The 24456-nt window shown below is 39.2% G+C and overlaps 1 protein-coding gene across 7 annotated transcripts; it reads left to right on the top strand.

The window, feature by feature from the left end:
* Nucleotides 1-827: 827 nt before the first annotated feature.
* On the top strand, nt 828-23212 carry NR2C1 (nuclear receptor subfamily 2 group C member 1). 7 transcript variants are annotated; one of them, XM_028745809.2, is made up of 16 exons: nt 829-1032; nt 5591-5646; nt 8151-8226; nt 8898-9005; nt 10114-10344; nt 11114-11195; nt 11570-11749; nt 13622-13787; nt 13870-13960; nt 15142-15326; nt 16246-16411; nt 17788-17909; nt 18650-18789; nt 19058-19195; nt 20288-20393; nt 20950-23212. In XM_028745809.2, exons 3-16 carry the CDS (start codon nt 8173-8175, stop codon nt 21122-21124), a joined length of 1944 nt encoding a protein of 647 aa, XP_028601642.2. In that variant the 5' UTR covers nt 829-1032; nt 5591-5646; nt 8151-8172; the 3' UTR covers nt 21125-23212. The 7 variants fall into 7 exon arrangements, with proteins under 7 accessions (XP_028601646.2, XP_028601642.2, XP_028601647.2 ...); XM_028745814.2 differs by having other exon boundaries at nt 830-1032; nt 13640-13787; XM_028745811.2 differs by lacking the exon at nt 829-1032 and adding an exon at nt 1296-1414.
* Nucleotides 23213-24456: the final 1244 nt, after the last annotated feature.

Raw genomic sequence — 24456 nt, 5'->3', positions numbered from 1 at the left:
ACGGTCTCTGGAATACCCCATAAGGGGAAAGGAGCAGTTTTTTTTCTTCTAACAGTACCCATGTCACAAGTTGTGTATTTTTTCATTATATTACATGTTAAAATGGTGTCATGTTTGTTTAATTGCAAGTTGCTTTGAGCAAGGTAACATAACTGAAGAATATCATCATCATCATATCTCTTGAAATTAGGCCTAAGTACATGTAATGGTATGGGCAGGGGTACCTTTACCTTACATGTAATGGTACTGAATGCCCCTGCTTACTCAGTGACTTCTGTCCTTAAATCCCTTTATTGTAAGACTACATTTCAGTGTGTCTACTCTGATCAGCACTAAAACGGGATGCAACCCATAACCTGCTCTAATAATTGCATACCAATACAGAACATTTTGTTTATAATAAATATGCTAATATTCTAAATAGTTTTTATTGTTTTTTGTTTGGTTAGCGCAGTAAACGGCTAAATACTGAAACCCCAACAAGGCAGGCTACGTGCACCCTTTTGCAAGGGGGGCTGGCTTTTGGCCCTTCAGATGCTGTTGAACTACAACTCCCATCATTCCTGTCCGTTGGCCTTGCTGGCTGGGGCTGACGGGAGCTGGAGTCCAAAAGCAACAAAAGCCCTGAGAGCAAAAACCCCTCTCCGGTTACAGATTCGGAAGGGCTGTTCTAGCTGCCGTACCCGCCCGTCCCAGCATCGCTATGGCAACTTCAGGGTGTGCGTGTGTGTGTGTGGGGGGGTTTCTTCTCTCCCTCCTCTCCTCCTCCCCCTCTCCCCGCCGGCCCGGTGACACTCGCCCCGCCTCCGCCATGGGCTCGCTTTGCGCAAGCGCAGCCGTGCTGATGCTGGTGGCGGCGGCGGCAGCTGCGGCGGCGGTTGGGGGAGGGGAAGGCAGAACGGCGTTACGCCACGCGAGAGACGGGGCTGGACCGAACGCGGGGAGCGGGGTCACGAACTCTGACCTCCCAGATCCGGACCCGCCACCGACAAATTAAACCCCAAGGAGCTGCTGCTGCGCCGCGGCTGTCAGGTATGACGCGGAGAGGGCAGCGGGGAGGAAAAGGAGGGGCTCCGGCGGCGCTGCCCGAGGCCTTCCCGGTGCGCCTGGGCCTCGGCTGGCGCCTCAGGGAGCCTCCTCGGCGGCGCCTGCTCCGTGCCCTGAGGCGGCGGCGGCGGCGGCGGCGGGAGGGCGCCGTTCCCCATGTGGCGGCGGCGGCGGCGGCAGCAGCAGCTCCTCCTGCTGCCGCCGCCGCCGCCCCTCTGACCTTTCACCCACAGGAAAGGCTTGCGTCTCCCCTCCCCGGATCCTAGCCGCGCCCCGGGACCCGCTCCTCTCCTCTCCGCAGGCCCAGGGCTCTCCTGCGCCGAGGCTGATGGAGCCTGCGGGGCACGCAGCCCGGCCGCCGCGCCAGGTGGGAGCGGGTGGCGGCGGCGGCGGCGGAGGTGCTCAGTCTGGCCCCGCAGCAGCCATTTTGTGCGAGCGAGTGACAGCGGGCTGGGCCCTCACCGCGCTGCCCCGGTCGCTCCGGCAACAGCGCCCGCCTGCCTGCCTCCCTCTGGCCTGGCTCTGGTCCTTGGCTGGAACCTGAGGCCTTGTGGCCTCTCAAACGGCAGGTGAAGGCGGCGCGAGGAGCTTGGGCGTGTGACGTAGGAAGCCTTACCCCGAGTAGTCACACCGCAGGCCCTTTCTAGCTCAGTATTATCTACACACTGACCGGCACCGGCCCTCCAGGGTCTTCAGCACAGGGGGCATTTCCTCCTTTTGAGATGCCGGGGGGGGGGTGGGGGTTGCACCAATGGACCTTATGCACGCGAGGCAGATACTGCGGCACTTCCTCGTCTTTTACAGTATGCTGTACTAAAGTTACAGGTGGAGGAAACTCACCTGGTTGAAGGATCTTCCGTACAAAAGCGACAACAGAAGCTCCCGCACGTGGGTGTTCAGTGTTCGCGGCGGGGGGGGGGGGAGAGGCTCTGCCCTCGCCTTGTCTCTTGTGTGCCAGTTTTCAGTGTACTTTTCGCAGGGGAGTGCTCGAATATTTATAGCGCCTGTAGTCTAGAGTCGGGTTTACCACTTACAAAAATGCTGCTTATGAAAATACAGCCCATGTGGTAGCCACTAGTCATCCTTTGTTCCATAATTTTGGATGATTAACCAATAAAGGAAAGATAGATCATTATTTTCCTCCTTGACCCTTTCATATACATCTGTTTGTGTGTGCAATGGTGGCTCCTTTGAATAGGGAGTGATAGCTTTATTTGGCCTAGGTTCATTCCGGTCTGTGCCCTTCAGTTATTATTTTCCTGTTTGACATACTGGAGAGGCTTGTGGCCCTGGGTGCAGTATTTTTGGTACAGTGAAAAGGAAGGGCATACCTTTTGCCATGAGAGAAAGTGACACTAACAGCTTTCCCTGTCTTTCAATTTACCCTTCTTAACGGGTCTTGTCAGATGGTGTGACTAAGTGGCTGGAAAACTGAATTTTATTTGTAACTTGCAATTAAAAATGTGTAACTTGTAATTAAAGATGCTTAATATTGAACATATTCCTTGGATAGGAATCATGATCTGGATTAGAAGATGATAGCTGATTTGTTTTCTTCTCCACTTGGAGATAGTATGTCCCTGAATGCCTGTTGAAATGCTCAGCCAGCTGTTCTCATGTGTACATATGTGTATAAGATCTAAAGTGGAATGTAATCAGAATTGAAATAATTTACAAGAGTTGTACCTTATAGATTGCTTCTGTATCCATGAGTTACACATGCTTTATTTAAAATATTTTAAGGCTGTCAATCAAAGCAGATTCCAGTGGACATGAACGAAACTATTCATACCAGATACAAATACAGCATATCAACATTCATAATGGAAATGGCTTAATGACAAAAAGAATCAGCAGTAAAACTTTCTTGTTATGTGAATCCTTTACATCCACCAAGTCTTTCAACCAGTGATCTACTCGTTGCTTGAAGCATAAAATTAAAAGTGTCTGGAAACAAAAATGATCTTAATTTTTCTCTACTTGTTAAGACTTTGTATTTAATAGTTCAGTTATAAAATATAAAATATATTGTATAAAATTGTAGAGTACAGTAATCGAATGACTGTTACAGGTAAGCACTTCACTACAGCAGCTCAACCCAACTGAGTTTAAAACTTCTACTATTTTTTTTTCTACTATTTTTAACTCAATGTGGAAAAAATATATTAAGCTAGGGTTGTCATACACTGCAATTTCCTGGACACACACAGAATACTGCTGTCGGAAGCAGTGTCTGAGCGGAAATCGAAAAAATGTCCGGGAAAATCTGGAGATATGGTAACACATGGCAACAACTTTTGGGTCTGGATTCTCACTTATTGAAATATAGCAACCCTAATTAAGCACTTACATATGCATTTTGAATATTTTTGTATGCCACCTTGAGCTCATTGATTATCTGCAAGTTCTAGTGTTATTCCTGCTCTCTGGTGTAAAATGTGACCTCCTTCTTTTTCATGACTCCTAAGCTTCCTGCTCTTGCCAACCTAGCAGTTCGAAAGCACGTCAAAGTGCAAGTAGATAAATAGGTACCGCTCTGGCGGGAAGGTAAACGGCTCTGGTTCGCCAGAAGCGGCTTAGTCATGCTGGCCACATGACCCGGAAACTGTACGTCGGCTCCCTCGGCCAATAAAGCGAGATTAGCGCCGCAACCCCAGAGTCGGCCACGACTGGACCTAATGGGCAAGTTCTCCATGATCCAGATTTCTTCAAAGCCACGTTTCAGGCTTGCTTATTTAAATAATCTTTAAGGTTCCTCAAGAGTGTTTGGTGAAGTACTTGGCCAAAAGCCTTTTGTAAGTCTTAAGTACACAATGTCAGTTGGATCACCTCTCTCAATACACTTGTTATCATTCATTCTCAAACATGATGAACCAATTTTAAGCAAGAGCAGCTCTCCAAGATTAGCTTCCCTATATTAATTGATAGTACATCTTCCCTTTCACTGTTGAGCTATTCAGCCAACTGTTATCGTTAGCTGAAGTATTACTTCAAGTTACTTTATGTCATATTCTTCAAAGTACAGTAACTCATAACTAGAAACTAGCTGGACTGGAAGTCTAATTATATTCTCAGTTTTCCCAGTTTGAATTTTTAGTTCTTGCCAATTTTTCAAAACATCCGCTTTTATAAACATTGTCATTAGACCTCAAATAAGAGCACATCACCAGCCTGATAGATCAACATTTACATACTGCATCAGAAGTTATTTGCATTCATGTTGTCTCTTAAGTTTGAGAGACAATTCCTGCATTGCAGGGAGTTGAACTAGATGATCCATGGGGTCCCAGTCCAACTCTTAAACCATTCTATCATTCAGTGTATCAAACTGATGTATTAACAACAATCACAACAACAAAGTGCAAACATAAAGGTGTGTGGGTGTGTATGTGTTTGTATATCTCTCTAGCATCACAGCCTGGATGGAAAAAAAGTATAAAGATACAGCACAGCTCCAAAGGGATAATATAATATGAACCCACGCAATGATCCCCTTTACACACAATAAAGGTTTATAAAAATAAAAGTATTTTCCACCTGTGAGTTCCATTATTATTGAGAATAAAGGTTCAATATAGTGAGCATTTTTCACAAGATGCACACACTGAAACAAAATCTGAGCTTGGTGGATTTTTAACATGGCACTAAGAAACAAAATATTTCCTCATATCTATTTCAACTACAGTATGTCTATCTTTTACTATATAAAACATTTGAAGACAGTCCCCACTTCCTGTACACCAAACAGATGTTTCACATGTACAGTGGTACCTCAGGATACATACGCTTCAGATTACAGACTTCAGTAACCCAGAAATAGTACCTTGGGTTAAGAACTTTGTTTCAGGATGAGAACAAAATTGTGCTGCGGCGGCAGCAGGAGGCCCCATTAGCTAAAGTGGTGCTTCAGGTTAAGAACAGTTTCAGGTTAAGAACGGACCTCTGGAATGAATTAAGTACTTAACCCAAGGTACCACTGTACTAGAGTCTTCCTAGAAGCCTAAGATAACTGATGAATTGAGATCCACTGTTGTTGGGTATGGTAAAAGCCAAGAGTTCAACAAATCAAACAAAAGGAAAGAAAATTTAGTATGTTAATGAACATTAGCCAGCTTTGGCAACACAATACAGCTTCCAAGACTCCACTTTCCCTTTACCTCCCAAGGCTGAAAGGGAGAAGCTCAGTACAGATTTATAGACTGAAGAATCTAGCTTTTGCCAGCTAGATAATGTCTAGACTGCACCATTATGAACTTGATGAAACAGTGCACATCTTCTCACAAATCTGTTGTTTTCTTAAGTTCTTTATTTTCTGCAGATAACTGCCTTATAAGTTGATTCATATATTTATGAATTAATAATGCTATTGAATAGTTTTAAGTAATTGCTGATAAAATATTAAATCATTAAATGTTCTATAAATCTGTATAGATGGTACTTTAATAATTATTTGTGGAACATAAAATTATAAATTATTTTCATTCTGTAAACAATTCCAATAAGATATTTGAAACTAAAATGATCTCTTTTTATTTAATTATAGGAGTCTCTAGAAATTGATTATGTACACCAGAAGTGGAGTATAACATTGGTATATAGGTAAGCAGAATGCTAATTTATAGATTCCATTAAAAAAATTAAAAACGCAAAACTGAGTCATAAAGTGTAGTATTTGGTCCACTGTACATTTCATGTACAGTGGTACCTCTGGTTGCGGATGGGATCCGTTCCAGAGGTCTGGCCGGATCCCAAGGTTTTTGCAACTGGAGAGACCGCTTCTGTGCATGCACGTGTGGCAGTAGAGCACTTCTGTGCATACGCTGAAGCGGTCTACCACTTCTGCGCGTGCGTGCGCGGCAAAAAACTAGAAATACACTTCCATGTTTTCCACTTACATATCCTGAAGTTTATGTAACTGGAGGGATACGTAACCGGAGGTACGACTGTACTGTATTTTGGTTAATAAGGCAGTTGGTCAAGGGTCCACAAACCTAGTTTCCCCTTCCCTTTCTTGCTTCTGCAGAAAAAATTCCCTGTTGTGAGTTCTCTGTAGAGAACAAGAGGTTTATCAGTGTAGCAGGCTGAGGGTCAGTACTGCTTCCCTCTTGAGTTTTGACAGAGGCGAATATATTGTCCGATATTGTTATGCAATAGACCTGTACACCACCACTTTGTGCATAAATACGTGGAGTGTTAACAAGTTATCTTTCTGTCTGTCTATCTATCTCTCCCACGAGAACAAAGATTTTATATAAAAACAGATAAAATAACTCAATTTAAAAATCCCTATTGTAATACATGGCTAATTTTCAGTTCTAAGCAAAACTCAGAAAACACATTTTGATTGTGTATTTACAAGTGCATGAAATGTGAGCTTGGATGAAGGGTGGGATATAAATGTAGTTAATAAGTAAAATAAAATAAAGTAAAAAAGGTTGATGACAACTACAACACATATGTTTGCAAGTGCTCCAGCTTTCTAAAACATGAATTGATTACCCTTTTCACAGAGCGCTTGAAGATTATAGCAGTGAAGCAACAATTAAATATTAATTACACTATAATTGTGATCTTGTGGCTTTCCTGCAAAAATAATGAGTCATAACCTTTGTCTCAATTATGCTGATTATTTAAGAGAAGTCTGTAGAAGATATGCAGAAAGGTTATCCAGAGGGAGATTTATGAAAATAAATTATAAATGAAAATGTTTCACTTGTAATTGACAAACGATTGGCAGATGGTTTTCTGTTCAGCTGGAGAATGTTTGCACATGATCCTGCACTGATAAGGTCTCTAGTAAGCAACTAGTTTTAGAGAGAGAGAGAGAGTTGGGGAGGTATTTGGGGAGGTAGGAGAGAATGAAGGCACGTGGCTGCAACTGCTGCTACTTCTGTGTACAGTGGTACCTCGGGTTAAGTACTTAATTCGTTCTGGAGGTCCGTACTTAACCTGAAACTGTTCTTAACCTGAAACACCACTTTAGCTAATGGGGCCTCCTGCTGCTGCCGTGCCGCAGGAGCCCAATTTCTATTCTTATCCTGAAGCAAAGTTCTTAACCTGAATTACTATTTCTGGGTTATCGGAGTGTGTAAGCGTATGTAACCCGAGGTACCACTATACTTCTCTCACTTGCTGATTAAGTCAAATCTAGTGCCCCATTTGATTATGTTGAAATCAATTAGGGGTATTTATGGAGCTGCATGGGAGAGTGTTTGCTTACTGATATTTTGATGATTGGTTTGTTTGTTCACTCCATGTAGCAATGACAGTGTCTCATCTGTGCAATTAGTCAATATGAAATATTTTGGATGAAGAGCAAGAGGGATGTTTTGTCAGAGGAACTATTTACCCTGCCAAAGGAAAGCAAACAAAAAGCACTTAAGATCTGGCATGTTATGAATGGTCTAAAATGTATGATGTCAGGAGAACCCAAGTGGCAGGACATAGTATTTATTTATATCTCATCTTTCTGACCGTGGTATCCAAGACAGTTATTTGTTTTGCCATTGATGTGGTTGTTAAAGAAAGGCAGTACTGTAAAAGTATTTTCTAGAATAAAAATATTTCTGTCTACGCAAAACTGAGGTACCACTCACAAGTAACTATAGCAGTATTGTAAATAAACCCATGTATGTTACTGACTTGCAGTTTATTTTTATACTTATCTGCTGTTTCCCTGCTGGCCATGTAGGAGTTCCCCTCTTCAGCATCTAGCATGGAAATGCAGGCTTTGATTCTTTTGACCTGCTAATTTAAAAAGTTCCCTTCTACCATCAAGGAGACTTGCTTTTCTCCACAGCTAGCACAGAAACCAAACTTGCAGGGGAGGAATAGAAGAAGTAGTTTGCCATCCACTAGCACACTCGCCTCACCAACATGGAATTCCTAGTCTAGGGGAGTTGTTAAACGTAAGGCTTAGCTATAGGCAGATCACTAGCTTAGCAGTAGTGTGGTGTGATTTGTGAATACGATTCCTGTGTATTTTAAGAGTTGACAAACATTGCTGCTTTTCAGAGCACTGCTGCTGATGTGCCATCAATAAAATCTTGACAACCATTGCTTGCTTTTGTTCTGGTTTTCTCTTAAAAACCTCTGTTTTACAGGAAACACTAGTGACTCAAGATCATGGCAACTATTGAGGAATTGGCCCATCAAATTATTGAACAGCAGATAGGGGAGGTACGTGTACATTTTTACACTATACTGACTCAAGTTGCTATATAAAAATGTCCTTAGTAATTCATTGTCCATTGCTCTGGAATATATTGCTTTTTTATTTATGTTAAAGTTGCTAAGTTGCGTTCCAGAAAATTCTAGCTGATGGTGATTTTGTTTGATAATTCAGCAAAGTGTTACAGTTTGGAGAAATAACAGCTGTCCTCCTTTGGAGAAGGTCATGTTTACTTACTACAAAGAACTGCTTCCACTAGTTACTCCTGTGTCTGGATACCCACCTAGCTTGATTATCTACAGCAGATACATTCCAAGTGGCTTGTAAGTAAGCCAGTTGTGTGTATGTAATGGCTATTCAGATACAGGAATCTCTTGGGGCCAGGGGCCGAGTAACTAGGAATTGTGCTTAAAGTAGCCAGTTCTTAAGCACAACTGTCAGTGATTCTGTTCTGTGGTTGCAGGGAATACAAATGTGTAGAAGGATTGCTCTAACACAGTCTTTAACTAACACTTGTTGGAAAAATCCACTTCTGTGGGGGATATTATTTGATAGCTATCAATACTGATTCCTGAATTAGCTTCTTGTGTGCTGCTGCAGTGAAAGAGCAGTTTGACCCATTTGCTGTGCCTGCCAAACTTTGCTCATGTAGTTAGTGTGCCTTGTTTTTTTGTTCTAGATAGCACATTCCCAAGGATCTGTCACACAAACACTAATGGATGGGACGGCACAAAGAATTCAGATTGTTCCTGCTGATACAGGTCTCTCCTTACCCCAGCGCATACAGGTACAGTCGACCTAAAATACTTAACTAGTTGAAAAATGTGTCCTGGGCACCATATAACAATAGATTTCTGAAACAATTGAACAATAAATGGAGACTGTGAAACTTACCCCATTGTGCAGTTCTCCCACAACCAAAGCATGGTGTTAAAAGCACTGGATTTAACCCAAATGTGATGTTCCTCTGTGTGAGTGTGACCAATGCCACACCCACCACCAACATGTGATTCTTGGAAAGGTGGCAGGCCATAAATATGGCCCCTGGGCCAAAAGATACTGCCCTCCCGTCCCTTTTTAGAACATTAGATTGTTTTCCTAGAGAACCTTGGGAAGGAAGCTGAAGCCCTGAAACTTCAGGTCAAATCTGTGAAACCTGGCAACTCTCAAGTTTGGGGTTATATTGTGAATGCACACAATACGTGCTTTAACAAGCTTTACTAAATTAATCTTAATTTGTGCACTGCAGATTGGTTTTTCACAATTGTGGTATCCATGTTCCCATAGTTCCTGGAAACAAAGGGTTATATGTAATCAAGTCAAGCTCAAAGTAGACCTGTTGAAATAAAAGGACTTGAGGTTCTTTTATTGTCTACTCCACGTGTGACTAATGCTGAATATCACTCATAATGTATGAATTTAGGAGAGATTATATTGTGATCTTCTACAACTCAGTGCTTTACAAATGAAAATGTATAGTGTAAAAAGCTAAAGTGTCAGATTTCTCCTGCCATAGTGGACCTCATATCACAGGCTCCAATCCTGTGCATACTTACCTAGGAGTAGCCCTCCTTGAAAACAGAGAATCGTTCTTCACAAATGTTATGTTAGAATGAATTCTGAAGAATTTAATATCTAATTTCCAAGCTGGATGGTTGTAAAGTTTTTGTTTTTTAAATGTGGACGTGTCTTACAGTATGAAACACTCCTAATTCTTGAGTGATCATAACACTAGGTGAATGAGCTAGGATGCTGATTCATGTAATATATGCTACAGCTATTGAAAACAGTTAATATAGTTCCATTTTCTTTAATCACACTTGACTACACCATAATTCTGCTAGACACACCTGTTAATCATAAGCTACCATAACTTGAAATAAATGTGTCACCAGATTGTCACAGATCAGCAGACGGGGCAGAAGATTCAGATTGTTACAGCACTTGATCAGACTGCAACAGGCAAGCAGTTCATATTAACAAATCATGATGGTTCTACCCCAAGCAAAGTGATCCTTGCAAGACAAGATGCCACTCCAGGAAAGGTTTTCCTAACAACTCCAGATGCTGCAGGAGTCAACCAACTGTTTTTTGCATCCCCAGATATATCTGCACAACATTTTCAGGTATGGTGTCTCATACTGTTAGGACTTATCAAATTACTTTTGAGACCTAGACTTTCTACTTCATGCTCATCCTAGTCCTGCTTTATAAGCTGCAGTGCAATATCCTGTATGTTTTGTGGATTGATAGTCCACTAATGCATAAGAAAGTAGCTTATTTGCTGTCTTGTAAAAAATAATATTGCAGGGCATGTGTTCTTTCTTACTGGAAAAGGAAGCAATATTCAGAGAAAAATGCTTTAATTTTTTTAAGGTTCACAAAATGCTGGTTTATTGCTTTGAAAGGCAGCCAGTTTTATTTATTTATCATTATTTCACTCACTCTCCAAGTAGCTCAGATTGTCATCTGAGTGGCCAGCAATTTGGCACACTTTCTCCTACAGAGTGACATGATTGGTCCTATGTCTCATTAGTGCTGTGGTTCACTTTTTTCCTACTTGGTATTAGATTCATTTAATGCAAGGGAGAGAAATTGGTGGCTTTCCACATGTTCAAATCAGACCTAGTTAGTATGGCCTGCCTATAGCCCTACAAAGGCTACATGAAGTCCAGTGAAGTTTGGAGGCCCACAGGTTCCCCATCTCTGGTTTAATGTTTTCCAATATATTTATTGCCAAAAGTATTTCTGGATCTTGGCCATAGTTTAGTGTAAAAGTGCTTTTTCATGTTCCTGCATTTCACAGGATCAGGCATTTAATTTATAGCTAATAATGTAAGCCAAGAAGTTGGAGGAAATGAGAAGTCATTTATTTATTTGTTTGATTGCTTTCAGATTTTAACAGACAATTCTTCCATAGAACAGACCCTAAATAAAGTATTTGATCTCTGTGTTGTTTGTGGAGACAAGGCATCAGGTAAGTCGCTATGTAGTTCTACTTTGCAAAATTTAATTGGCATTTCACTCTGTAATTTAACTGCTTTTGTCATGTGTTTTAAACAAACCTTTTGTACTAGGACAGCAAGCATAGTTCTGATGTCTTACAAGTTCTTTTGAATATTAATAAGCCATCATTTGTTCAACACAACTAATTAAGTCTTTCCTACTATAGTAATTCTTGTTTTTAATATCTGATTTCATTATTAATTTTAATGTAGATAGCATATGTAAACTGAGAGGTTTCAATGGTTAAGCAGTATATAAAATTCTATTAAATGAATACAAATGTATGCAATTAAATAAAACTTAAGAATAATATTTCATAATTAATGCATTATATCATGTACTCAGGACGCCATTATGGAGCAGTGACATGTGAAGGATGCAAAGGATTCTTTAAAAGAAGCATACGAAAGAATTTAGTGTATTCATGCCGTGGGACAAGAGACTGTGTGATTAACAAACATCACAGAAACAGATGTCAGTACTGTAGACTTCAGAGGTGTATTGCATTTGGAATGAAACAAGATTGTAAGTATGAGTGTTTATAGGTTTATTGTGGGGAGGGTGATAATTATTGGAGGATTTAATTGCTGCTATGTGTTCTTACCTAGTCTCCACTCATTACATTCAAATTAGTAGTTGAGAATTAATTGAATTTTTAGTGGCAAGATGCGACTGATGCTACAAAGACTTAAATTATAGAATTGTCACTTTTTGCTCTGAAGTCCTTTACATGAGTCTTCAAGTGGCAAGAGCATATTGGCCTTTCCCTAACATTTTTGCTTACAGTTGAAGATAAAAAACCTTTCACTATTTCTCAGACTTGGGATTTGACAAGATCTTCCCCACCATCTCATAAAATGCTCAATTTTGAACAGCTGTGAAAAATATTTCTATATACAGGCAACACCGTGTTTATGCAGGGGTTGCATTCTGGGTTATCACTCGTGTAAGCTCATTTTGCCCCCTTCCCTTCCTCTCCCACCCACTTCTAGGGCCAAAAGCCGTGTGCATGTCAGTGATTGCATGTGCTTTGGTCACATACAAAACAGTTGTTTCCTGTATATTGTGGCTGGTCATATGAGGTGCAGTGGCTGTACAGTTGAGAAAGACTTCTTTTGATTTACAGTACTGCAATAAGCAGACAAAATCAAAAGTAAAAATTTCTCAAAGTGGTGGTGTTTAAACTGCCTTCCATGTTCCTGAATGAACAGTAATTTTGAACAAGCCTCTGCAAAAGACAGTTTACTCACTACTATCATCCCTCTGTGTCTCCCAATCAGAGGGGTGCTTTGGTTGTATTAAAATACAGATGGGGAATCCCTTTAGTTCTACGGACCAGATCCATATCAAGTTTGGCCTAACAGCCAAATTTGACAGTTGGGTGGGACTGCCCACTCACATGAAGTCATTATTACCTCACAGGATTGACATGGGGGTTGTCCACACACCTTATCAAAATCCCTTGTGCAGGGTTCCAAAGTGTCTGACAGCCAGCTGCTGTTGCATGCTGGCAAAAGACATGTGCAGCCAAACTCAGCAGAATTTAACCTCCTCTCATTAGCTGTTGAGTAGGGGTTGAATTTTGCTGTGTTGACTCACACGAACAGCCAAAGAAAGCCTGTAAAAGAGTTTTGTCAGTTGCTGGGCATGGTTTGGGGGGAATGACCTTGCGGTTAAATTAGATCTCCTGGCAGGCCAGATGTCCCCCATCCCTGTGTTTTACAGGGCGCACTCAGTTTATCTAAGAAGACAGTGAGGCCGAAAGGGCCAAGCTGTACCCCACAGGAACTAAATGCTTAATCTCAAACTCCTGCAAATTTAAACTGTTGATTGGCAACTGTGAATAGGATTTCCTTGAAGGTGGAAAATTTAAAAGCACCCGCTGGAGAGACTCTTAAACAAACTACAGTATTCCTGTCAAACTTACTGCTTTGTTCAAATGATGGTGAATGTATAAATAGGCATAGCCCTTCAATGTTTTTGAGTATCTATGGGTTAACAGACAACATTGCCAGTGCTAAGAGACTGGAAAGTATTTAGATATGAGCTGTGGGAGTATGGATTTCTGCGTGAAGCCCTTTTCTTCTCATGCATGAATTCCTTCCAGTGAACTTAACCACAGTTGTATCAAGCCTAAAGTAAACGTACTAGATTTTGGTTATGTTTAAAGGCTAGGGGAGTTAATACACAGGAGGGAAAGAACTGAAGGGATGGGAGGTTCTGTCCTTTGTCTTAAATCTCTGATCATGGTTAGGCTATTGCAAGAAGTGTTTTCAGTGAACAGAAAACAAATTTGTTAGGATTAGTTTATTTAAACTACAAAGTTGACAGTAGAAATTGAAAAGAAACTTGTTTTTAACAGCTAATTGTGTGTGAATTTTGGATTGTTACTGATAGCTCCACACCCTTTTGTAGCTGTTCAGTGTGAGAGGAAACCTGTTGAAGTATCACGGGAAAAGTCTTCAAATTGTGCAGCTTCTACAGAAAAGATCTATATCAGAAAAGATTTGCGGAGCCCACTTACAGCCACTCCAACTTTTGTAACAGACAGTGAAACAGCAAGGTATGCAAATATGGCTCTAGATTAAATAGTTTTGAGGCAGTTTTTTTGGTCATAAGCAAACATTTTTGCCTTTTTATTTCAGATCAACAGGAATGTTGGAGTCCGGAATGTTTGTGAACATTCATCAGTCTGGTATAAAAAATGAGCCTGCAGTGTTGATGACTCAGGATAAGGTATATGATGCATTAATGAAATAAACTTTAGTGGATTCACTTGTCTAAATATTTTGTAGTAATAACATTTGTTTGGCATGCTTAAGGAATCAATGTTTCTTCTGTCCACCCCCACCCCCCACCCCCCCGCTGTGTGGTCTTGTTTTATAAAACAACAACATTGAGGTATGCACTGGAAAATGTCTGCAGGTCCTTACGGCAGGGAGCAGGGCAGAGGCAGGAAGCTACCTCTCTCTTTCCTTGTGTCTTCCTTCTTTCTTTTTTCCCTACCTGCCTTTATTGATTTAAGGATAGAGCTAGCAAATCAAATTGCTTCGAACTGTGTTCTTCTGAGCCCAATACAATCTTTTGGGGTCACTGTGCCATGGATGCTTCAGTTAAACATCCTAACTAACGCCCTCAACTCCAGCAAATGCTACTATCCACCCTTGAAGTGTACACCCTGAAATGACATCAACCATGTTTCATCTGCTTCTATAAGAAGCCTGCCAATCTTCCACCTCCACTCACCAGAGTTCACGATGGGGGGGGGGGGAGAGTTGCTAAAAGACAAAGTTTGGCTCAGTTTGATTGTCTATATTAGCCCCCAAAGCCAAACAAGTTCGTTTTTGAACTTTGGAGACAAACTTGACACTCTTCCATTGAACTTAAGATTTGGCAAGCACAGGGTTTTTTTGCTGTCTTACACTACCATGGTCATTGCCAGTTTGAATCTTCTTTCTACATCTTCTTCAAGACATACTGAAATCTTCTTTCAAATCCCTGCTTCAGCTGTCTTTCTTATCACTGGTATTCAATAACAAGAAAGAGGGATTTAAAAGTGGTGGTACCCTGGAATATCCTCAGTCAAGTGTTGCAATCTTTTTGGCACAAGGCAAAACTGTTGTTGTTTCCCCAGGCATTTTAATCCGCTGGAAGCTACTGCTTTATTACTGTTCTACTACAGTCATTGATGATACACTACCCTGAAGTTGGGGGAAGCTGTTTTAACATGTTTTAACCAATATGTTATCTGAAAGTATTTAAGAATAAGAGCTTGTCTTTTTAGTGATTACCAATTCTGCCACAGATATGCTTGCAACTGAGATCTCTTCTCTAATAATTTAGTATAGGTTCCACGGTAAGATTAATTGTTGTGTTAAAAAACATTAACTCTTCACTTCCTCTCCCCTCCTTCTTAGGTTGAAACATGTCAAGGAGATTTAAGTACTTTAGCAAATGTGGTCACATCATTAGCAAGTCTGAGCAAGTCCAAAGACATGCCCCAAAGTAGTCCCGAGCTGTCCATGATAGAAAGCTTAAGCAATGGAGACGCATCCCTGTCTGAACTTCAGCAAGATGAACATGCAAATACCGATGTTACAAGGTAAAAGAATGGTTGCATATGAAAGTAGTAAATGGTCTGACAAAAACATAGGAACAATAGTAGGCACTTTAGCCTCCAGTAGTAAGTGTGATAATAGCATAATGAACACCAGCTATTTACAGGCATGTTCATATGCTTTAATCAGCCTAAATGTATGGAGTCTAACACAAGAATCTGGTTCAGACCCACATATTGTTAGGCAGAGATATGCAAAAGTTTTGTGCCCATGCATTCATGTCCTCTCAGCATCCCTTCCCTCTTTTCTTGGTACACTGTGATTCTACACTTACTGGATTAATTAACCATATGTTTCAGTTACACCTGAATTGAGAAACTGTGGTTACCAGAACAAGCCAAGACTGTAAATCACTCTTTGAAATTGGTTTAAGATTCTGACTTGTTCTGATATGGTAACCATAGTTTCCGGGTCTTATGGCTTGGAAGAAATACTTCCAACTTCTTAAAATACAGTATTAATTTGTAATTATACAAATCGCTTTTTATAAAGCTGGCTGTGGAGGAAGAGTGCTGGTTATATGTCACTGTTCTTATTTCTGCCAATGATGCCCCAGAAGGGACTTGTGCAATAGGAAAGAATGATTTTAATAATGTGAATTATCAGCATCCTGGTGGTGCCTGTTCACCCAGGCCCCAACACTTTGTGATATCCCCCCTTAAAAAAGCCAAAAGAAGCCAAATCAAAAACCATTCATTTAGTGGCCATGCCTTGAGAACCATACAAGTGGGCAGCATTACTCTTGCTTCAGGACTGGAGATTCCTGGGAACCACAGGCATGTTAATACTCATTCCTGCTTTAATTTGGTTTAATGTGTGTTTTCTGGACCTGAAATGGTTTTGTTTTGTTTCACTATCCTATCCAACTTGACTGATCTTACGTTTTCCATATATTATTTATAGGGCATTTGATACTCTTGCAAAAGCACTAAATCCAGGAGAGAGCGCATCGTGTCAGAGTTCTGCAGAAAGTATGGAAGCCAGCGCACGTTTGGTTGGTGAAGAAGCCAGCATGAATATTGTTGAAATAGAAGGCCCACTTCTGAGTGACGCTCACGTAGCTTTCAGGGTACTTAATTATTATTTATAACCCCAGGCTATTTAACTTTTGTAGAGACAAATTCAAACCTGTTATGTGACCTTTTTAAAGAATAACATTTGAGGAACATACTTTGGTGGTCAGCTGACACTTGTTTCAGATAATATGTGATTGTCAATTACTTTGGTTGTGCAGTATTGTTACATACTATGGATAGAAGGTTCCTGGGGGAGGCATCTGTGTACAGAAACTCCTGTTTACTTGGAGAAAGAGCTTTTTCGTGTGTTTAGGGTGAGGAAGGTCAGCAAGAGAGCAGAGAGTTCAAGGAAAGGTTTCTGGAGGAAGCAAATACTTAGAGGAATAGGAATGTGTCTGAAGAGAAGCTCTTGGGCATACTTGGGGTGAACGGGGTCATTGAGAGAAAAAAGCCTGCCTGTTTTAACTAGATTTGTTATGTTATCAATTCTATCAAAGTAGATAAGCCTGCTTGTAGTTTTATTTTCAAAAGGGCTGCACTGAAACTTTTGCTGCTTTTACGTTTGAAAGTCATTCATTTATCTTTTTTTTTTTTAAAAAAAATTATTTTCAATGCATAATCATAACAAAAATTACAAACATTGAATCCAAAATAATACTATACAAACAAAAAAGAACAGAACATACAAAAACAAACAAACAGAAAAAGGGGGGGAAAGCAAAGGAAACAAAACAACACTAAACAAAAACGAAAAAGCACACATCTACAGAAAAAAACCATATCATTACGTACATATACACATATTGACTTCCTTCCTTTGTTCTAAGACCTCAGAAATTTTACTCTTACTATATTGTTGTGTATGGTTAGATTACATCCATCTTTGTACTTTTTTTTTTTTTAACACCATTTCCCCCCCTTTAACCCTGTAAAGCATCATTCATTACATACCAATATACTTACTCCAGAACAATGTTTTTTCATATACTCTTTAGCACAACCCCATTCTTTTAATAATTTCTGGTCCGATTGTCCCCTTATGAATGCTGTGAGTCTTGCCAGGTTTATGTATTCACAAAATTTAATTTGCCAATCTTTCATTGATGGAATTTTTCTCCCTTTCCAGTTTTTTGCTATAAGCATCCTGGCAGCTGTTGTTGCATAAAGGAATACTTTCCTTTGATTGTCGGGGATATCATTTGTAATTAAACCTAAAAGGAATGCCTCCGGTTTTTTACTGAAAGTCATTCATTTATCTAGGGCAAATTGTAGAGCACATTAATGTATCATGAAGTTTTCCAGTCCTGCATTTTTAATATTATAATAAGCATTTTTCATTTTCTTTGAAGTTTTCTGCTATATTATTAATATCTGTATTCTTTGAGACATGACAAGTCATTAATTATTTTAAACTATACTTTTGTGACAGCTTACCATGCCTTCCCCTATGCCCGAGTACCTGAATGTTCATTATATTTGTGAATCGGCTTCCAGATTGCTCTTCTTATCTATGCACTGGGCACGTTCTATTCCTTCCTTCCAAGCTCTGGGGTGAGTATTGAAAAAAATCACTTAATGTAACCAAGGTTTCAAAACAGAATTCCTCTTGGTATGGATGTAAACTTCATTTTGCAAAAAAGTTTGCATTTTATCTTAAAAATAGTAGATGGAGTCCAGTTGGCATTCTTACACTCATGGAAGAACTGTAGATTCACAGACACCTCTTCTAACTCAAGAGGTGGGGAGTTTTTGCTGACTCTCAGTGCCCCATGAAAATCAGCTCCAGAGGGTTGGGATGGAAGGTGGTGTGGTAACTTGCAACTTAGTCATGCTTTTATTTATAAAATTTATATGCTTGTGTTGGTCAAATACTCAGTGCTCAAAGACTTCAATATAAATATCACCAGGGCCAAGAGTGGCAGCCCAACTAAATAAATATTTACATGATTCAAAGCCCTGGCTATACATTTCATTCTTTTCTGCAGTTAGGAAACCTGAGTGTGACAGAGTTTTCATGTTAGGTATGCCAGGAAGTTCAGTTTCATAGTGAGAGAGGTCTTGTCTGCCTGTTGATTGTGGTGAATACTTGTGACTACATGCACTATGGCCTGCTTCACACGTTACACTAAGCCAAACCATGGGTTTGCATGAATGTGGGCTTTTGGTGAGGAGCTTGCTGCTTTGCTGTGCTGAGCTAAGCTAAGCCAGTTAAGTTGTGTGACATGTGAACCAGGCTTGTATTGAACTGAACCAAACAGTTCCATTAATATAGTTCTACTTCTTTTTAATAGGCAGGATAACAGCATATCATTAGTGAAAGCCTGCTGGAATGAACTTTTTACACTTGGTCTTGCACAGTGTTCACAAGTAATGAACGTAGCAACTATATTAACGGCATTTGTTAATCACCTTCATAATAGTTTACAACAAGGTAAGATGCATTGTTACAAGTCTCAGAATTGGTATGGATGGGAACATTGACTTGCTTTGTTACTGATTGATCGCTACTGAAATAAATGCATTTTTTAATATTCATTTTGTGCCTTTCCCTTTACTTGTGGAAACAGCTCTAGTCTTCAAGGTGCTTTTACACCACAATCAACCCTCTCACAGAGGGTTAACAGATATACCTTAACAAATTCACATAACTAAGACTTTTGGAGCCCCTATTAAATTTGCAATGTTTTGTATTCACTTAGATAAACTGTCAGCAGATAGAGGAAAGCTAGTGATGGAGCATATCTTCAAACTGCAGGAGTTCTGTAACAGTATGGTGAAGCTTTGCCTTGATGGTTATGAATACGCTTATTTGAAAGCAATCGTCCTCTTCAGCCCCGGTATGTAAAAACAAGAAACTAAAACCTTTGGCCTTGTTCATTCAGTCTCTTGCTATGTTTACCAGCTTGCTCTTGGAGCAGATGTGCTTAGCTATTTTACTTTGAATTGTACCATCTAAATAGACCAGGCTGTGTGATTTGTGCTAAAGCTAAGTGCTTCTGGGCTTTTTTGTCTGATTTCATGTTGGGTGTGATTTTTATGGCCAAAGCTTGGCCCCTTGGGGGACATTTCATTTAGTGTCGCTGGTTAACATTTCTACATGAATCCACTATCATGAATGACTATCATAGTTTGGGTGGTGGCCTGTCACCAGTATGCAGATGATACCTAGTTCTGCATCTTATCAACTTAAACACCCATGAACAGCTATGCCTGTTTTACATCAATGTCTGGAGTATATGGATGTGGTTAAACAAACTTAAATGAATCCCAAAAGAGATAGATAGGTTTGATGCTTTTAGGTAATTGATGCTGGTAGGTAATTGTAGTGGTCTAGATGGCGTGGCAATCAGCCTGTCTGTGGTCTATGATGGTTGGGGTGGCAATCAGCCCATCTCAGCAGGTGTCCACTGCAAGCATCCACCTATACCATCTGAAAAACTTGGGATACCCCCTTCAGCAGTAGTGCATGAGAATGTTCTCAATGAAAGAGAACTTTGTCTCTTCCTGTTTGAACAAGCATTTTTTTGCTTAACTTATGATGGGTGGGTTTAATCTTGCTTATATCTAATGTTCTAGCTTTTTTTTTGGATGGGCACAAGAAAAACAGGTGCTAAATAATATTTTATTATTGCAATAAAGTTGCTTGTTTATTTACAGCTTTTATTTATTTTTACCATTTTATACACTAATACAATCATAAAGACAATTCAAGAAAAGAGAAGAAACAAAATAGACCAAGTGTCCATTCTATGATTCTAATAAAGCTGCTTTGCAGTTCGTAGTTTCAGCTTTCAGCAGATACTGGACAATTTAAGGAGCAAAATTTGTTTTCATTTTGGGTCGTAAAAGAATATCTGCCGTTATGTGTCCTTTGCTGCCTTTTATGTACATCTGATTTGCAGTCGATTTAACAACATACTTTATTATAGATCACCCTGGCTTAGAAAACATTGTACAGATCGAAAAATTTCAAGAAAAAGCATATATGGAATTTCAGGATTATGTAACAAAAGTATATCCAGATGATACTTACAGGTATATATATATATATACACATATCTGATTTTTTAAATGTTTCCTTTCAGAGTTGTATTAATTCAGGAAACTTCTGGGAACTAGTTTTGTGTTTAAAGTGTGAAAATATGTTTTCTTTAATGGTAGGTTGTAATTTCTCTAGATAATGCTATTCCTTCATACTTTGCATATATGAAATAAATAGTAGCTGTAAGTTTTCATTTCTAGTTAAAGTTCCAATATTGTGTTTGCTTCAAAGTGGCAGGTCCTGAAGTTGCAAACTTAACGAAAAGGGTTTGTTCGTTCTTCTGGTTATACGTAGTCTGATTAAAATCAGTAGGGTTTCCTAGAAGTCAAGCCTGTTGTCTGGTTTTATAAGCCACTGGCAAATGTTTAAAGGACAGAGCACTTGGCTCATTTTGGCAGGAGGGAACAAATGATACCCTTGCATGAGTGCATTGATCAGCCCCATATGCAGATATTTCTTAACACACCATATATTTTGCTTACCAATACAGCTGAAGATTGTTTTTTGAATGTAAACTTGTGTTACCCTTTTGTCAAATATGTCTTCCAGGCTGTCTAGGCTGCTTCTCAGATTGCCTGCTCTGAGACTGATGAGTGCTGCTATAACAGAAGAACTGTTTTTCGCAGGACTAATTGGAAATGTTCAGATTGACAGCATCATACCATATATTCTAAGAATGGAGACTGCAGACTACAATTCTCAAATAATTGGTCATGCTGTATAAAAGTTAAAACCACGGATTCTATACCATGGCAATCATGGTAATTGTAAATGTACACTATCTCCAAGAGATAACAAGTTTTTCTGTGCAATTTTAACAAGAAAAATACAAGAAGGTGCAGCTTCCTCATTACCAACACATTCTGGAAACGCAGTAGACTATCTTGACTGGTGCAGGATGATTTACCTTTTATCTGGTTTTCAAGAACTTTGTATATTGCTTTAGAATCTAATGAAAATCAAGAAGAGTAGTTCATCCTATTTTTGTAGTTTAGCTATACCTGGAACATGACTATAACAAATTCTAAAAAATGTAGAAAAACAAGCCTTTGATAATGGAGAAACTTCATCAAGGCATTTCCATGTGATACTTTAGAAACAAAAAATAAACGTTCTTCCCAATGCTGTATTTTCAGTATCTTGTTTCTACAAATTCATTCTTGTCCGTTTGATGTAAGTCTGAAATCCTGAACAAGGCAACTTATTTCTGATGTGACTGAGGGTTGCATCCCATATTAGTCATACTCAAGAGTAGATCCGCTGAAATGAATAGACATGACTAACTTCAATTTATTAATTTCAGAGGGTCTATTCTGAGTAGCCTAGGTGGACTGTAAACCCTGGACTACAAAGCTTTGGATATATTTCCAGTAGCTTTGGATGGAACTTTAACATTTTTATTAGCCAACTAGCATTTATTTAAATTGAAGATTAATTACAGAAAATCTGGAAAACTGGCTTGAAAGCCTATTTATTAGTGCCCCAAAGCAATGATTATATTTAGATTAACTTGAGTCACAGATAGTTGTTATGTTCAGAGTTATATCCGCTGCTAATATGATTTAGAAGTAAAAAAATTCTAGATACCTTAAATGTATCAGATAAGTGTTGTGTGTTATTTCCTGAGTCCTGTTATTTTATTTATGTATGCAAATCAGTTCATCAGTGCCAACTAGGTCTTTTTAGTAATATTTGTGCCCGTACATCTAGCTAGGAAATTGATTGGTTATAAGCGTTAAGGTGCACATGAGCATATGAGCCATCTCACACAAACTTACCAGTCATATTGGAATTGGATTTCCTTTAGCAATCCTGTCTTTTCCTGAAAGTTGAAACAAGTTTCAAGTTCTCATAAAATTCAAATAAGACTAGAAAGAGTTCCTTAAATGTTCATAAGGAGATAAATAAACCTTGATGGAAAGTATGTGTTACCGAATAGTACTCTGTTTTTCCTACACTGTAGTGATCACAGAATCCTCAATTGCAGATTTTGTGTTTTCATATTGTGTTTGCTACTGAGTATCTTCAGCCTTTGAAAACTTTTCCAGATGCACTTTGTGATTCATTGAAGGCTACTTCTTTTTGAATTACGGTATAGAATAGTTAATCTAGCATAAACACAAAATATTCCTTTACTTTGTCAAGGATTGTCCATATAACTTTTTTTTTTTTTTTTTTTTTTGGTAAATCTTGTTTTCACCTTTATTTCATGTGTTAAGTATTGATCATACTGAATAATTAGAGACAGCTGCCTCTTCTCGTCAAACTGTGGTATTTACCAACAAATGAAATGGGCCTTCTGTAATCTGGACAGCGTTATTTTTATCAAGGTTTTAAAAAATGATTTAATAAAAAGAGGTACCTTTTTATATACTTCAGAATGAGTCGACCAACAATAATGTAGTGAACAGTTTAATTTCTCCCCAAAAAGATAAGCATGCTTATGCACTTGGGCACATGCAGGCTTGTATCATACAGTTGTAATAAATGATGTATTCCTGGGTACATCTTGTAGTTAAACAATTTATTGTTTTAAGTCTGTACAGATAAACTATATTACACATTTTCTGAATGCTTTCAATAAATTTGTTACAGCTAGTTCTTCTCCACTGTCACTGGAAATTGTTTCTGCATTTCATTCCACTTTTGTATACATAATTTTTTGTGGTTCAGCTTTTGTGTATGCATCAGAATGCCCCAATTACTATATTGTTGCTATATAATAACTACTGTAAATGTCTTGAAACCTGAAGAAGTGTAAATTCTATTTTGGCTGTATTTTTAAAAATAAATTGTAACTTTTATCATAGAATGCTGTTATCTCTTTAATCTCCTTTTCAATTAAAAATCAACCTAGTTCATGTGAGCTTTATGTACATAGATGCACTGTTATCTACTATCCTTATTTTTTTTAACATTTTGCAGTATTGTGGTAGAGTGAATTAAGTATTATTTTGGCTCAGATGCATTCACTTTGCTATTTTTAGTTAAGCTTTCCAGCCATTGCGTATCACTGATACGTTAATATCTGAGCTTTCCTTAATTTTTCTCTTGGTCCAAGTATGTACAAAAATTCAGGAACTTGTTTTTTAAAATTTGAAAAGTACTACTGCAGAGTATAGCAGAATTGAGTATCTTTGTTTACTGTACCAACATACTTTGGCAATACTAAAAAATTACAACAGATAAACCTTTTTTGTCAGGAGATATATCCAGCTTTGAAGAGGTTGCACGTTCAGATGATTAAAGGACTACTAGATGAGGATGAGTAAATTGCAGAGGTGTTGCAACTTGCCTTCTAGTGAGCAATAGTCTCTTGCCTTATAAAGACATGTCATGTTCAAGCCATATGGGCTTCTCAGAAGCATCTGATGGGCCCCTGTGAGAAACAGGGTGCTCTTCCCTCCAACCATGGAAGCAAAGGATAGCCTTTAGCACCATGAATTTGTCTAATTTTCTTTTAATCCTCCCACAAGAAGTTAAGACACCATCCCTACTGAGTTTCAGATGGCTGGTCAAAACTTATTTCAGGGGGCCTTTGCACCCTGAATGCTTCTCATATGTTTTACTTTTGTTTGTTAATTAGAGAATTTAAATTCTTGGAGTTTCAAATTCTGAAAGTTTAATTCATGTTTAGTGTTTAAGAGTGGTAGACTCGTAATCTGGGGAACCAGGTTTGCGTCTCCGCTCCTCCACATGCAGCTGCTGGGTGACCTTGGGCTAGTCACACTTCTTTGAAGTCTCTCAGCCCCACTCACCTCACAGAGTGTTTGTTGTGGGGGAGGAAGGGAAAGGAGAATGTTAGCCGCTTTGAGACTCCTTCGGGTAGTGATAAAGCGAGATATCAAATCCAAACTCCTCCTCCTCATCTTCTATTTTATTGCTGTAAACCGATTTGAAACCTAAATGGCGAAAAGTGGGATATAACTTAAAAAAATAAAGCAAGCCATCCAGGTTGGTTGCCATCAATGCTTCCTGTACGGAGTGCATTCTGTACTTTACCTATATCCTGTGCGAAGTCCTTTCTTTTATCAGTCCTGTTTCAGCATTCAGCTC

Source organism: Podarcis muralis, chromosome 10 (assembly GCF_964188315.1).
Source record: "Podarcis muralis chromosome 10, rPodMur119.hap1.1, whole genome shotgun sequence".
Taxonomy (NCBI): Eukaryota; Metazoa; Chordata; class Lepidosauria; order Squamata; family Lacertidae; genus Podarcis; species Podarcis muralis.
This window is presented reverse-complemented; position numbering and strand designations above follow the sequence as displayed.